This window comes from Montipora foliosa, chromosome 3 (genome assembly GCF_036669935.1).
Source record: "Montipora foliosa isolate CH-2021 chromosome 3, ASM3666993v2, whole genome shotgun sequence".
Taxonomy (NCBI): Eukaryota; Metazoa; Cnidaria; class Anthozoa; order Scleractinia; family Acroporidae; genus Montipora; species Montipora foliosa.
Genome location: NC_090871.1, coordinates 16,607,187 through 16,624,186, shown reverse-complemented (window position 1 = coordinate 16,624,186; position 17,000 = coordinate 16,607,187). Strand labels below are relative to the sequence as shown.

Genomic DNA, 17,000 nt, shown 5'->3' with positions numbered 1-17,000 from the left:
TTTTGTTTCTTTAATGGTGGCAACATAGGTTTTGAGTGACCTAGATGTTGAAGGCCCAAGGGGTCCCCCATTGACAAGTAAAATCGTTGGCATTAGACAGGGTAAAAGTTAAAGGGTTATTATTGATTGACGTTTCAAGAACCTGAGCCAGATTTTGGAGTCAAGCAAACCAGCACTTTTCAGTTCTTTTTACACTAAAGATGGCTTCTGCTCAAGTTTTAATTTAACATTCATCAAAGTTGTAATAAAAAGAGTCCATCTCAGAACTATGTTTGCATCTTTTCCTAGAGAAATCAACTTAAACAAATATAATTATTGTAATTAACATGACTTACGTGAACCCCAAACTCCACTCCTTGGATTTAGATAATTGGGATACAGCCCATTGGGTTTGTCTATTTGATTTAAAACTTCTCGCACTCTTGATACCTAAAGAGATACATAATTATTTTTATTCCTGGTATTAACAGTTTCCTTCCAAACTATAACTGAAATCAAGATATTAATTTTTACCATACAGTAAGTTTTTAAATCAATACTTCCCTCCCACTCCAGTTAGGAAATTGGCAAGTACACTCAAACTATTTCTGAACGCTCAAGACTATAGCTACTCTCATAGGCATGCAGTTATAGTTATGACCACATAGTCTTACTCTTAATCCTCTTTGTGTGTGTCTGCACACATAAGGCTGTTACCAGCAAATGCCATTGTTGCTTGTCCTTCACTAGTTTTACCACCTATCCCCAGCTCCACCCTTTCTCCTTCATCTCCCTTTCAACTGATTGTCTCCACCTGCAGGATGGCTATCAAGGGCATTCTACAAATATGCCCAATCCATCTCCACCTGCAGCTGCGTTGTTTGACTTCAAGGGAAACAGGTAGACTACACAGGTCTTCTTTCGTAGTTCATAGTTCAAGATCTTGTTTGGCCAGTATATCCCCAATATCCTTCAAAGGTACTTATTTTGAAAGACATACGCTCTTAGTTACTTTCCAAGATTCTGCCCCATAGAGTAGCTCACTCAGGACGTTGCTTTTGAAGATAATTATGAACCTTTGTTGTAAGACTTATGCTACAGCTCCCTTCCATATTATGCTTTTCAATGATGTATATGCACCTCTTGATTTGCTGATTCTTACCTAAACCTCTATTTCGGAGTCCCTGTCTCTTGTCACTTTGGTTCCAAGATACATGAACTCCGCTACCTCTTCAATCTGTTTATAGTAATAGGCTCTGTTGTTGAGCAGTTTGTTCGTAGTGACTGTTTTGGTGGGCTTTTGTGTTGGATGTCATATTCTACAATGTCCACCAGAGAAATCTACATGTACACATTTCCACTACCCTCCCAATCCTACCAAGACCACTTTGCAGGGGAGTGACAGGCAAGACTTTTACTGACATGGGATTATTACTGGGATTGCCATACTGGAAACCCAAAAATAATCTGAAACAATTATACATGTAGCAGATTTGGAACAGAATACAGCCCTCTGAAATGTATGTTTGTGTTTTAAAGCACTTACATGTAAATAAATTACTTAATTAATTAATAAACAAAAAAGTGGACAGTCATATAAATGAATGTACTACACACAGACGCCTCCACACATGGACCAGTGCGACTCACGTTCTGTAGACCATGATCTGGACCAGAGGTCAGGAACAGTGTATTATGCTGTCATTCAATTTTTTCTTGGTTTAAAATTTTTGAAACCAGTTCAATTTTGATTTTTCTTTGTCTAATATTCATAATTGAACTGGTTTTAAAAGTTTTGAACCACAACATTACACTTCAATCTTTGAGCTTAACATGCATTATAATCAATATTGCACAGAGAGATAGGTTGTGCTTCAATGTAATCATGCATGACTGTTTTTGAGCGGTTTTCAATTGAATGTTGAATGTATACGTACAGAAGTAATTAGCAAATTGCTTTGGTTTTGCATTACTAAACTCAGTGATTGGTGCAAAGGTCTTGCGCCACCTTTTCCAACCAATCAGAAGTAAAACCAAAAGCAATCATTGCTCAACATGCACATTTTCCTATGCTTTGTGTCGGCTATGTGTATTATTATACTTTGAATTTTGATTGGTTTACTGGATTGTCTCCATCCTTTTTGATTGGCCAAAGTAATTACTTTGGTTTTGGTTTTATGACACTCAAACTCTCTCTATGCTTTGCTCTTACAACAGGTTAATTGTCATCATCTGATCTACATCTGTAGTCATCACTTCAGATCATTTTACAAGTGCTTCAGCTGAAAACCACGACCTCACTTCCAATTGACCTCTTTAGCTTCTAAGATTTGTTTTGAATTCCCATTTCAAACCATGAGAGGGAACTTTCCTTTTGTTTTTTCATAAGTTATTCATACATAAGCATGTGCATAAGACCACATTTGAAAGAAACTCAGTTCTCTCTATCATGTGGTCTGAAATGGGAAAACAAAACTACAAGCTAGTGAGCTCAATTGTAGAGTTGTCATCACAATTTAAATGTTGACCTGACTCTGTTTCTTATGTACCAATCTGCCCTCTGGAACCATCACTCACCTTCTGGGCATAAATTTGATTTCCTGTAATCTTTGACAGATAAACAAATTCCAAATGCATTGTACCCAATTCCGCTAGAATGGAGCAACCACCAGATGCCCAGCCCCAGTTATGTCCGCTACCACTACAAAACAAAGAAAACAATGTTACAACAACAACAACAACAACAACACTTAGTTTCATAAAAACAAACTAAGGCTATAGACCTCTTTGCAGATACAGTGGCCATTTTGATTTCTGTTGTTTCGAAGACATTGCAAAAAGGTCACTTAATGTACTAGATGTCAGGATTTTCACCTCTTTTGTCTCAAGCCTTTAACACCTAAACCAGCCTAAACCGGCCATACTTAGTATATTTTACTCTGTCTAACACCAGACGATTTTACTTGTCAATGGTGATCCCCCAGGAGTCAATGGGTTAATCACTCACTCAATCAGTAGACACTGAAAAACCATGTCCCATTAACCCTTTGAAACCTAAACCGGCGTAAACCGGAAAAAAAAACTTGTCAATGGTGAACCCACAGGCATCAATAGGTTATTAGGCTTTGATGGACATTTAAAAGTTGAATAATTTATCAATTGAAGGACAGGGAAAAAAACTAATCAACAGCTGATGAAGCTTACATGTAAACCTTCTAGATTGAGCTGCTTTTAAATAAGGTCCAAAATGCATAAAGCAATACATTGCCAATAAAATCAGCCTCAACCAATGACAGCTGTGCTTTTGGAAAGTCCTGCCTAATTAATACTTCTGCCACAGAGCTTCAGAGGGATCAAGAGGAGTTTTGAAACATGGAGAAAAGACCTGAGCAAGATTGAGGAAGCCTGAGACAAGAGGCCAAGAAAAAGAGAGGGGGAAAGATTGAACAGAAAATATATCAGGCAGGTGGTATTAAAGCCAGCTACACACTAGACAAATTTGTTTGCCGATCCCAGAGATTTTGATTGGCAGCGAAAATTGCCAGCAAATTTTGTCACTCTGTGGTACAGGGAAACACTTGGCGATTTTATATGCAGATCACAGCAAATTTCCATTCTTCTTTGCTGTTGGCCCCCATTTTATGTGGCCATGTGATAGAATTGTAAGGTCTTACATGTATTGGTTAATATAAAAACAAATTGCGGCAAATTTAATCGCTGATATCTGACATGCTAAATATCGGTGGTTTTATACGTTGATCGCGACGATCAATCATGAAAATTGCATGCACAGCACCAGGCCCACTAGGCCAATCACAATCAAAGGGAGTATACTGACAAGTACTCTAGTACATGTATGTTTTATTCTGGTGCACAAAGACACATAGAAGTGACAAATAGCTGTGCCAGTGGACAAAACATCATCACGACTAAGGAAGAGAAGGGGGAAAGGTATCAGGACACCTGATTCACAAGAATTTATAGAACCTTGAAAGTCGAACTGATACACTGTGCCTATCGTGATTGGTGCTTTTGGAACCACCTCACAGAACAAGACCAGGTATAGGAAGTTATAGATCTACTCAACACTTTTGGAAGTGTGCAGTTGTCAGAAGTACACAGTTGTAGAGGTGTTGTGTTTCTAAGCTGCAGGCAGTTGCTGAGACATAAGTAAGAAGACCCAGAGGAACATCAGAGAACTGGAGAGAATTGCACCAATAAATACCTCTTACTAACCGAGTTCGAGGTCCGTACTGTAAGTTACGGATCGAGTTCGCGCTTGGGCCATAAATCAACCGGAAAAAACGGTTAACCGTGAGGTTAACCGGCGCACGGGCAAGGAAGCTAGTCAAAGCGAAGCGGAAGGTTCAACTGCCACAAAGCATGCCGTCCCAAAATATACAACTCAATGCCAGAAATATATAGCCTGCGTAGCGAGCATGTCCATGAGGTTCTTTTCAATTATTGTTTTGACCGAGCAAAAAAATATTTTTTTCTTTGCTTTGCTCTCGCCCCATTCTTTGCATGGTCAAAACATCAAAAGCCCTGGGCACCTTGGTCTTTTTATTCTGTGAAACCCTAAAAGACTACTATTGATGCAAAAGTAAATAAGTATTGATACACAGTTTTAAGGAAGAGCACAAGGACATTTTTAGGAAGTTTCAATCGAGAATTAAACAAATTGCCATCAGAAACAAAATTTGCGACAGGAGAACAACATAAATTTTGTGCCGCAAATATAAAAAGTTGCCATCAGCGAAAAATATTTTGGGAGATTTTTGCTACGTTCAATTTTTCTATTGTTCTTTTGGCTGCACAAGTAAATCACAAAAATCGGAAGTGAAATTGATTTCAGCGGCCAGTTGTGATCAAGTAACCTTAAGCTTGCATGTCACTAACAACTGGATACATCTGTGGCAAAATGACGGCAAGACATGGGATTGTTGTTTTGTTAAAAGTTTTTTTTTTTGTTTCAAGTGTTATAAAAGTTGACAACAAATGTGCGAATTCAACACAAGATCACACTCCTCCAACTCTTGAGGTTGACCATTCTTTCTGCAACGTCAACCTGATGAGATCTACATTTTTGCTGATCAATCGCAATAATAAAGATAAAAATAGTTTTCTTCTGTTTTTCTTTCTGCTGCTAGGAAATTACTGTTGACTTGTTTTCAAGGCAGGCAGAGAAGTTGACCTGGTCTTTGAGAGTAAAAATATTATGGTCGACTGGTGAATTTTTTTCTTGTTTATTTGACCTGCAGAATGTGTGTGGAATGTGAGCCTAGTTTCGTAAATCATGCACGCACTGCAGGCCTACAAATCTTTTACACTCACTCACTCACTCACTCACTCACTCACTCACTCACTCACTCACTCACTCAGACAGACAGCCCTGATGACATAGTGTGTAGTGCACTTTAATATAAAATGCACTACCACAACAAAAAATCAATAATAAATAAAACAGAAGCCATTGATAAGAAATCTTCCTTTACCATTCTTTTGTACTCAATTTGGTGCCAGATTTCAAAAATTTCTGTGGGAGCATGCTCCCAGACTCCCCTAGACAAAGGCCCCTTGTTGATACAGCTTATATACTGTCGGCTATTTGAATTAAACCAGCTGCCTACTTCAAATTTTATTGAAACCCCTGCTCCCAGTACACCCTTAAACCCATCCGATCATGTCACATCAGATGCTCCCTCTACACCAAAACAGTACAGCGGCTCGCCACATGACTATAACCAAGTCCACCTCCTAGCCACATACTCTACACTTTAGACCTAAATTCCCCTTCTCAATCGTGGTCCAAAAAGACCTCGTTCGCAAAGCCTACTCCTGAGCAGCAAAAACCTACCCCTCTCTGCTCTTCGACAAAATTAATACCCATCTCTAATCCACTGCCATGATCTCTCATCAGCCACTTCAGTGACATCCCTCAAAAAACTTCCCTCCGATCCTTCCCAAGCTTCTAATAATAATAATAATAATAATTATTATTATTATTATTATTATTATTATTATTATTATTATTATTATTATTATTATTATTATTATTATTAACAGTAGAAAGACTTCTACAATTGTAGGAGCAGAGCAAGAATGAACAAACTCAACCCACATAAAAATACTGGTTTCAGATATAACACTTGTGACTCACTGGTGGAAGCAAGACAGTGTTGTAAGTGCTTAAAACTGTGCAAATCCAGCTCCATGTAAACTAACAGTTTAATTATAATCTAAAGCAGAGAAGTGCTGACACTAACATTATTATTTCAGCTTTGTTCATCAAGTCATACCTTGCAAAATTAACCATAGCCCATGGTATTCCTGTGGGTGTGTTGAATGCTGGCAAGAGCTTATCACCAACTTCTTTGGCTTTTACTTTGAAAACCTAAAACCACAGCAAATTTTCTTTCATAAACATAATAAAGTAAGTACTGCTTAATGGAAGCATAACGTAATTCGTAATTTTTCATTTGAGTGAAGAAGAAGTGATTTATTATAATTATAATTTATACGAGTCACATGATACAAAACTGAGATCTTAAATTTATAGTGTTCATGTTCATTCCTGATGAATGTCTTGCAACATGTTCATTATTTTGTGAGTCGAATTTGGAACTTCATGCAGAATGATATTTTGTCTAATGATCATTCACAAGCAAAATAAAAGTGAAATTAATGGGTGAAATCAATACCGCTGTAAAAAACCCTTGAGTATGATAATTTATGAAATAATTAGGATAGTATGTGCACTCTCATTGGTCAATAGCTGTGTTTTAGATGAGAGTTATGTAAACACGGCTGTGGCATCACACAAATTTTGATTGGTTATGTGTTGTCAGACGTGCATTTTGATTGGGTGGTAGGAAAAATGAGCGTGTATAGATAAAGAAAATCTGTTTCAATCAAGAAGTTAAAAAAACCAGCCTTTTCCTTCATTTGTCAAATTATTTTTGAGAAATGTTTTATAAAAGCAATAGAAGACTTTTTTCCGTTTTTACATACAGTGCTGTAGCCTCAACTAAACACTCAGGGAGTTGGGAGAATTCTTTACAGTTATGCAAACCGGATTGCATGTTGTCTTGAATTCTCCCAACTCACCCTTGTGTTTAGATGAGGCCATGTAAACATGGAAAAAGTCCTCCATTGCTTGAAAACATAATAGTTTTTGCATTTGTCTTGAGATGTGGTCCCTAACAGGGTTACTAAGTTGGTGGCTGGTTTGAGTAGAGTCACTAGCTGTTGTCATTGTCAACATGACTTTTTAATAATTACAGTATTTTAATTTTAATTAATTTTAGGGGAAAAAATAGCCAACTTTTCCGAGTGATGTACAAATGTAGCTGACACTTGTCGTGTAAAATAGTGATGTCTCGATTGCATAGTCATATTCTTCATCAGGACGTGATGTTGACTTGTTACGCTTCACCTTTCAAGGAGAATTCTGGACTGTGATTGGTTCTTTTTTCAGAGACACACTTATTTAAATTAAATTACGGTGTAGAATACTCTTATACCAAGTAAGAACAACCCCATTCATGACCTCAAGCAAGATGTGTCACTATAACTTATTATTCTGTTAGCAATTACAGGAGGAACCACCCAACATTACTCTATTAGTAAACGTTTTGACCCTAAAACAATGGAACTACAGTGTAGTTGCGACGTACCATGGTATGGCAACGGCAAAAATAAAAATCAACAAAATAAACTTGAACTATAAAAGGCCAGCATTCCTGTGCAACATTTTGACCTGGCTCACCTCATCTCCACTAAAAGCATATGCAGACAGCAGTCCACCAAGAAATCTAATTGTGGTTTCGAACACAGATACATCAGAAGCCTGTTATTAGAAAACAAGATTAACAATTGGGAATTTATTATTGAAGAACTTGGGCAAATAGTGTGCAATCTGATTAGTTAACATTGAGGTGATTAGTTTCCTATAAAAGTCAAGGTTTCACCAAACAATAACAATAAATTATTATTATTATTATTATTATTATTATTATTATTATTATTACTATTATTATTATCGCTTTGATGATCCATGCGATGTTTTTGAAATTCATCTTTAATCAAGACATGTTTTGGATGAAACATCATCCATCTTCAGATGTACAATGAGAAATAAACTAAAGTTGAGCAATAAATAGTGTAACAAAGTGAGATATAGCATGAATAATTAAGGATGAAGGCGAGAACAGAACAACCACGAAACAAAACAGAAAAAACCAGACCATTTAAGCTAAGAAAAGAAACTAATTAGTATGAAAGGGATAAATTAAGATGTTTGACTTGGGAATTTAAAAATGGCTGCTCCCAAAGGTCATGCATGGCTTCTTTAATTTTCAATTGGAAACGTGTGGAAGCAGAAATTTCTCAACACTTACTTTACCTCCGATTCCTCTCAGAGTGTTGCTCGGAAGGACAATAATTATTGTTTGTATTTTAAATTAAAGTACATCGGTCCCTTTTCCAGCATAACACAACGCAGAATTAAGACATTAGTCAATCATTTACACTGTACTTCAGTATCACCGCTTTGGGGGTGTGGGTAAATATCCAACAACATTCACCTCAATTTTGGTGAAAAATTGATATTATAGAATAGAGTTCTAAAGTGGTGATATTTTGAAAGAACAATATCTTAAAGGCCTAGTTGTCAAAAACTAGCATTGTGGGGCAAATTGTCTCTGTGATAATAATAACTCCTTAGAAATCCTTCTAAATTGCACTCTGTTACTAGTGATACGAACTAAGTCGAATTTAGAACGATTTGTATGGAGTCATCAGAGGATAACTGGGCTAATATCTCAACAACATTTTGCCCTGAAATGCTAATTTTTGGCGAGTAGGCCTTTGGATGTTGTACTTCCATAATACCCCGAAAAATCCCATAATTTCAAAATTTAACTTTTTTATGATGTCACACTTTAGGACTCTATAAAAATAGACATTAATGACAGTAAGCAAATACTGGGTTGAGCCTAGGGACTTCCCATTACATGATTACCCTATTCAGCTCTTTCGATCAATCACGCCGTGTGAGCCTTTTCAGCTTGACTTTTCCAGAAAGCTCAAGTTTTTGTCTCTTATGTACAGCAATTTAATCTCTCTCATTCTCCCCTTTTGGCTTTCTGGTTCTTTTTGTGTTTGCCCTATCAGATGCTAATGTAACCTACTTAACAATAATTAGACCTGTATCCCTCAAGGGCGAAGGGTCTAATTCTTTTAGTATCACCCAACTAGTCCGACAGAAAAGGCAATAACAAAGTTAGCAAATGCAAGTGGGAGGAATACCGTATTTATTTGGGAATTAAACGAAAGAAAGCGCCACGCTTTTCGCTACTCGAGGACTTAATTACTAATAGTCCTCTAGTAGCGTAGCCAATCGAAATGCAGCATTTGCATTAGTCCACTAGTTGGGTGACACTAAAGGTAGTTAGGACTTCATCTTCAATAAACTATGGGCAGGGGATTGGTTCCTGTGGAATCCATAGGGCCCTATGCTGAAGACCCGTCAGGGAGCGTGCATATTGTTAATTCGCTGGACTGGGTTAAGTTGGCCCAAGGACATACAGAACATGCCAGAAATTATGCCTGCTTGCAATAGAGTGTTTTCATGTGGCATCATGCAGGCATTCTGATAGGGTGCGATTAAAAAATGCAAATTATGCGATTTTTTCAGGGCAGATTGTGCGATTAGAAAGGCCAATTATGCGATAAATAATGTAAATTATGCGATTTTTTTCTCAGCAATTTTAAGCTTGTTTTATAAGGTTTCAGGTTAAGAAAAACACTTTTTTGCTGTCCTAAAGACATTTTGAACACAAAGGAACAGTATTTATGTATCTCGATCGACATTAGTTGGGATAAATAAAAAAAATGAGGTCTTCTTCACTACCGGTGCACCAACGTTAAAAGTTGAAAGGACACAGCTAACATGCCAAATGAATGAGCAAGGTGCTTGTCAACCATGAACTTCCGAAGATGGTCAATCACAATAGGGCCATACCCCCATTTATACGAGAGAAAATAAGCCATGGCTTTCTCTGGCCGCGGCTTACAGAAGACTCGAATGTTCACCCCGTATAAATGGTACAAAATCTACATTCACGTCTTTTTCAAGCCGCGGCTTATATTGACCTAGGAATATATATTCGCATAAGTAGTTCCTTTTGCGTATTTTGTACACCGTGGCCAGAGTAAGCCGCGGCTTATTTTCTCTGGTATGAAAGGCCCTAATATTGCACGACGAGAAAAACATCAGTCCATCGTCCCCGAGGAGCGTACCTGTGAGGTACTTTCTTGCTCGATCGTGAGCTGTCAGATTTGGCGGAAGGTGGGAACTTCCTTCTTCGTCGAAGAAAAAGCGAGCGTTTTCACAACAAACTTATCCATGAGTAAGTTTTTATCAGTTTTCAACGAAAGAAACTACATTTTGCCGAAAAATTTACAACTTCGCTTATTTTTCACAAATCTCTTCCCCAAGAGAAGGCAACTGTGTCATTTCAATGGTGTGTATATAAAGACGTGTATGTGTTGCACCAATAGAAGGAGACTCGCACCAGGTCCCCGACATGAAAAATAAGGCCTTGAACTTCGAATGTTTACGGAATTGAAGGTGACAAAGGTTTTTTAGCCTTTTTCCAAGATAAATCATCTTTAAAATGGCGTATTTATACAGGAATTTCTAAGAAACGTGTTGATTTATGTTTCATTTTATGAATTTTGTGCGTCCTTTTGTGAATTATGCGATTTTTCGTGAATTGTGCGATCGGATGCGATTTGAGGTCGATTGTGCGAAATCGCACCATCGCGTAATATCAGAAGGCCTGAATTCATGGCAGCCGTGTTGGTGTCCCTAAACAAAGGAACGGCTAATCTTCCGGGAATTGAGCTCTGTTATCACGCAAAGATTTTTTTTTGTTTCTGTGGAATTAAACAAGACTACCGATCACATGAGAGAAAACACTCTAGTATACACTGTTACAGGCATGAGGTGCTCCCTCGGCTAGGCGCTAAGGCCCCTCATTCGATGATCCATTAACTGATGATGGGCGTCATTTGCATCTTCCCAGTACATTCACTGCCCCCTCGTTTAAGCCCAATTTGTCTGTCTGTTGTCTTTTACTATGCACCTGAAGTTATAATAATAATAATAATAATAATAATAATAATAATAATAATAATAATAATAATAATAATAATAATAATAGAGCAGTTTTCAATTTAGTGTCGTAAAACCAAGACCAAAGTAATTACTTTGGCCAATCAAAAAGGTCTGAGACAATCCAGAAAACCAATCAAAACTCGAAGTAATTACACGTAGCCGACACAAAGCGCGGGAAAATGTGCACGAGCGAGCCACAATTGGTTTTGGTGTCACTTCTGATTGGTTGAAAAAATGGCGCGAGAACTTTGAACCAATCAGTGAGTGAAGTAATTATAAACCAAAGTAATTCACTAATTACTTTCGACACTCAATTGAAAACAACTCTACTAATAATAATAATAAGAATAATAATAATAATAATAATAATATTATTATTATTATTATTATTATTAACCATGTACTTACATGATTGAAGTTAAGAGACATTGCTACCCATTTCCTAGCCTGTTCAAACTCTTCTTTCATGTCCATGATGTACAGTGTGTCCAAGGCATCAACAACTGTTGCCCCACTTGATGATGCACCAAATATGTTTGCTGTATGACTCCTCTTGCTTATTGGTTTCAACTCATTGCTACCCCATGCATAGCTCACATAGCCACTCCAGGCATGCTGCATCATCTACCATAATGACGGAAAAACTTTAGCACTCATGGTTATTGCTTTTAACTGTAACGTTGTTTTCATTTTAATACGTTAGCTTAATAACTGTCATTTAAAAGGCAAAGTCAACCTTAATTAATTTTACCCATGGTTGATCCTTCAGGAAATTACATTTTAATAATAATTGGGGACCTTACGCACACGCGTTTTTTAGACACGGACGGCAACCGTTATTTCTATTTTAATAATTAAAGCCCTATATAACGATTGCAAAATTCCCCATACAAACTCTTATAAAATTTAACTAATGCAACCACGATTCTCCATGAGTTTGGGGTACCTATGATTATTAAACCCTTCTCCTCCTAAGAGTGACACTTATAGATTTTACTCTTTCTAATGCCAGACGATTGTACTTGTCAATGGCGGGCTCTTCAGGGTTAAAAGGAATAAAATAATTAAAATAATTAATTGAAATTAATTGTTGTATTTTTAAAAATACAACCACACTTTTTAGTTTAAGGACGTTCGCGCGAAAATTTTTCAACATTGATTTTTTTCTGAAACTTTTACCACTGTAAGATAATGAGTTAGTTATGTCAGAAATGTAAAAAAAATGGGGGGTCACCGACTTCGTTTTGGAGAGAACATGCCCAGAAAAACACCCAAAATGTGACAAAATTGGGCTTCGTTAGCGAATAAGGCCAGTGTCTGTAAACCCAAATATATTGCAATTAAATCTTTGAAGTGAAATCTTCTCTGCCAAATATTGTTTAAGTGGACTTATTAAGTGAATTTAGTCAAATGGTGAGGTTCCTTAAAGATCAAGTTCGCATTTAGCGACCACAGTTTCACGCGCCTTGCAGCTGCAAGATGGCAGGATTTGATGTCCCATGAGCAGAAATCTTAAAATTTTTTTAACTTCCCACATTGATTTTTTGTTCATTTTTGGACAACGTGGAGATAATTGTAAATAAAATCTGTTTCTGGAAAGAAAAATAGGGGTCACCGAACGTCCAAGAGCATTAAATCCAGGCAAAGCTATAGCAATGGCCTTTTGCCCTATCATTTCTCATTTTATTACTTAGCGCGCGCTCGTGTATGACGTGGCGTGTGCATTTGCGTGCGCAGTAAGGATGCGCAGAAACAATTGGCGCGAACGTCCTTAAGGAACATGTTTCGATGTCAGCCATAGTGAGTGTATAACATTAAAATTTTTACAAGATAATTCATATATAATTATATATTTTTACCACAATTCCTTGTAATCTCGCAATCTGATTGGCTAATTTGTCGTTGTCGATGAGAGTCTAGACAATGTTGTACACGTCATGCTCGCGCCCATTTTGTCACGCAATGTAATAGCCAATCAGGAATGCCCATTTTGGGAAATACATCAATCATATTGTGAGAAAGTTATAGACAAAACTTGCTCTTTCTTTTGTGGACTCACTCGGCTGCGCCTCGTGAGTCCACAACATTTTGACCACTGTGATGGCGAATATCGTTGTCGATAAGAGTACAGACAACGCTGAAACACTTTCGATTTGTTAAGTATAATTATATATATATATATATATATATAATTTATATAAATTAATCAATTCAATGATTCTTTTTAGATTAAATGTTTGTTACAAGTAGGTAAAATTCAAACTAACCAACAATATTATTATAGAGAACAAAACTGAAATAATGTTAAAAGTTTAAAAGTGTAATGCTAAACTGACATGATCAACTTGTTTGTTGAGTTCGGGTTTCAACCGCTCAATATGGAAGCTCTCCTTGATTTTGAGTTGATAGAAAGAAGTAGCATTATCAATAATTTGGAAGCAAGAAACATCAAAATTATCCTGACAATTTTTTAGAAAAGCTATTAAAGATGCTTGAAAATATGAGAATTTTTATCCCGGACAAGGTGCTCATTTACACGTGTGTAGAAATGCCTGTTGGTTTCACCAACATAGCGTTCAAGGTTATTTTATAAATGTTACTAGAAAAGAAGCCCCTAAACATGATGTATCCAACTTCCATTTCTACAAAGTACCTTACATCGGTTTCAATTTATCTTATACTAGAAAGAAGATTAATTTCATCTATTATCAGCAAGTATTGCAAGGCTTTAAATGTTAAAGTAATTTTCTCTCCATTCAAACTGTGTAACATTTTTAGTCCAAAAGGATTTCATTCTGGATTCTCTCAAATCAGTAGTGTTGTGTACAATTTACTTCTGTGGGCTTTGGTGCTCGCAGTGCTCGAAATTAGCGGTCATCAGGACAACATTTTATCTATTATCTGCAAGTATTGCAAGGCTTTAAATGTTAAAGTACCATAATTTTCTCTCCATTCAAACTGTGTAACATTTTTTAGTCCAAAGGATTTCATTCCGGATTCTCTCAAATCAGCCGTGTTGTATACAAATTTACTTGTGCGGGCTTTGGTGCTCGCAGTTTTCGAAATTAGCGGTCGTCTGAGACGACAACAAAGTTTACCGGGCAACCAATTTTTGGTAAAATCAAGAGGCTGGTTGCCCGAGGAAAAAAATAACAGACAACCCAGCCAAAAGTAGGACATAAATTAATCATAAACCGCACCCTATTTCATTCACACAAAACTATGCCCAATGAATGGAGTAGCAGAGTTGTGTTTCTTTTAATTATGTTCTTTAATCCGGCTTAAGTTTTTTAAATCTTTATGAGCATTCAAATTCGGCAATTGAGTCAAGATGTCCGAAAATTCAAAACATGTAAAACATCACATATTTAATTAATAAACTAAGTAAAGTGCCAGTACAGTTCGGACCACGCTTATTTTGTGTGGTAGAAAGTAAAGGCAAAGTTAACATAAATATAATTAAGAGCACCAAGAAGACAAAAATGAATGTTTTTTTGAGTAGTGCACCTAAATGTGTAGGCTAATTTTTCTAACAGGCAACCAAGGATTCATCAGGGCAACCAAATTCAAGGGTTCGGTTGCCCGGCTTTTGAAACAGGGACAACCTACCCTGTGCTCGCTACGTTGGATGAAACCAACAGGCATTCCGACCAATTAAAATACTTCTAGACAGCTGGCTAATACCATAGTCTATTCTACTTCTTTAGTCTAGAAACAATAAATGAATAAATAAATAAAATAAAATAAAACCTGTTTTACAAGGATGTCATGTAATAATGGGTATTGTGTAACAAGGTCTTTCATTTTGTAACCATAAGCTCTAACCCACTGGCGAAATATTGATTGGGTTATAGCTAGGGTAGAAAAGACTTTGTTGTGTCTTCTTTTTGGTAGCCTTTTGTTGTACTCTGTTTATACCAAAACCCCACAATAATTATTCTTTTTTACAGTTTTTTTTAATTGCAAACCTGGTGTCAATACTTAATATGACACGTTACTTCATTTTGCTCTTACCACGATAAGACAAGTGTGTGTTGTCAACATTCAGTGGCGGGATTTAAAACAGCTTAGCAATGTGCATGCGTTTTACTGCTATTTTTTATGCTTTGGCTTTTTGACATCACATGCAAATGAAAGAAACTCTTCTCAGTCCTTCATTTATACAGCCAAAGACATAAGCTTTTCCCATTCCCAATGATAAGCAGCTGAAGAAGCACAGATCATGCAGAAACTCATTGAGTTTCAAAGACTATACCAGGCATTTGGCAGTATTATTGTGTCACTGAATTTTTCATTTAGGCGTGTGTGTTCATCTACATTTATGAATGGGCTTACAACATAACATTGTCCTCCATAACCTGGCTCAAAATGAATGTACATGCACAAATCTTGTTTCTATTGTTAAGTTACCTACTAGCTTTTCATTGGCCAGATTTTGTTACCTAGGAGACCAAACCTAAAATAATTAACTTATTTATCATATTATTCAAACACTTCACAATACAAGAGGCAGCTGCTCAAAATCAGCCTGTAGTTATTTATTTTGCCACTGTTCATTTAGCTGCAAAATGTTATAAGTATTCAAAACAAAATAGATAATCATGATTAGATATCATAATCATGACATTTGAGCCTACAAATGATAATTTTAAATTGTAAGTACATTATAAGGCATTGTAAAGTCTTTATGTTGAGTTGGCCACGAATTTATAGAGATGACCCCAATTCCCACTGTGTGAAGTGTGAAGGCTGTTATGACACAATAATATGAAAAGTTGTTAAAACAAAAAGTTAAATGCCTTACAACGTCATAACGTCATGATAATGAAGTGAGCAAGTTTATTACATTCCCCTTAGCATAAAATGATCCCATTTGGATAAAGCTAAGGAAAATTCGAATTGGAAAATATGTAATACGTAAGCCATACCTCTGCAACACTGAGATTAAGCCGTGAGTGGCATAATAATTGCTAAACATGGAAGTCATCTTGTAGCACCAAAACCATCCCAAACGCCAACACAAAAACCCCAAAGCGATCACCAGTGACAACTCACCTTTTTAATAAAGTTTCGTCTTTCTAGTGTAATTTTATCCGAAGGTTCTCCGCCGGTAATTCCTTTCGCACCGGTGTCATCAACTTTGGAACTATTTACTAACTTATCAATTTCTGCTTGCTTTTCAGCTTCCATTTGGGATTTCTTCTCTTGAATAAACTTGTCCTTCTCCTCTTTTATCTTTTCTATCAGTTCCTTGTGGTTTAATGACGTTTTTACGGTAGACTTGACAGGAGCTACATCCACATCGCTGTCTGCCTCGTTTGAATCAGTTAATTCTTTCCGGTTTAAGGGCTGCTGTGAACTAACTTCTCGAACGCAAACAAAAATGATTAGAGAAGAGCGAATCAAAGAAAATCGTTTTGTTTTTTTTTTCAACATTGCAGTCCTAAATTCGACAGTGCGTAAAACTGTTACCTTCTTCAATTTTCACAAGGGCTGTTTTTGGCACTTTTATCGGAAAAATATCTCCCCCAGAGACGAACCTCTTGTAGGCGTCCTCTAGGTAAGTCCTGTCCCTCAAGTCTGGTACGAAAAAAAATGCTCCGAAGCATAGTAAAAGGAAGGCTATAAATATCAACATTAAAACATATTTTTCTCTCAATCTAAGGCCCGATCGGTTGACGGGTATCGAGTGAAATTTCTGGTGAGTTGGCAAGATCGCCATATTTGATGATTTTTTTACGCCGCCATCAAGCGAAATTCCGCTGATCACTAGCTTTTTTGATCCTCTCGATGCTGATTGGATGAAAACCAAGCCCGCGTTTTCACGCGAGTTGTAAAA

The 17,000-nt window shown here is 36.8% G+C and overlaps 1 protein-coding gene across 1 annotated transcript in view; it reads right to left on the bottom strand.

Moving 5' to 3' along the window:
• Positions 1-16,917, bottom strand: part of LOC137996928 (mannosyl-oligosaccharide 1,2-alpha-mannosidase IA-like) — a 30,002-nt gene extending 13,085 nt beyond the window's left edge. The window contains exons 1-7 of the mRNA XM_068842572.1: positions 16,634-16,917; positions 16,217-16,524; positions 11,570-11,785; positions 7,748-7,828; positions 6,279-6,373; positions 2,557-2,680; positions 336-429 (exon numbers count right to left, since the gene is read on the bottom strand). Of these exons, the coding sequence (XP_068698673.1) occupies positions 336-429; positions 2,557-2,680; positions 6,279-6,373; positions 7,748-7,828; positions 11,570-11,785; positions 16,217-16,524; positions 16,634-16,883 (1,168 nt within the window). The 5' untranslated portion in view covers positions 16,884-16,917. The remainder of the gene's footprint in view (positions 1-335; positions 430-2,556; positions 2,681-6,278; positions 6,374-7,747; positions 7,829-11,569; positions 11,786-16,216; positions 16,525-16,633) is intronic.
• Positions 16,918-17,000: the final 83 nt, after the last annotated feature.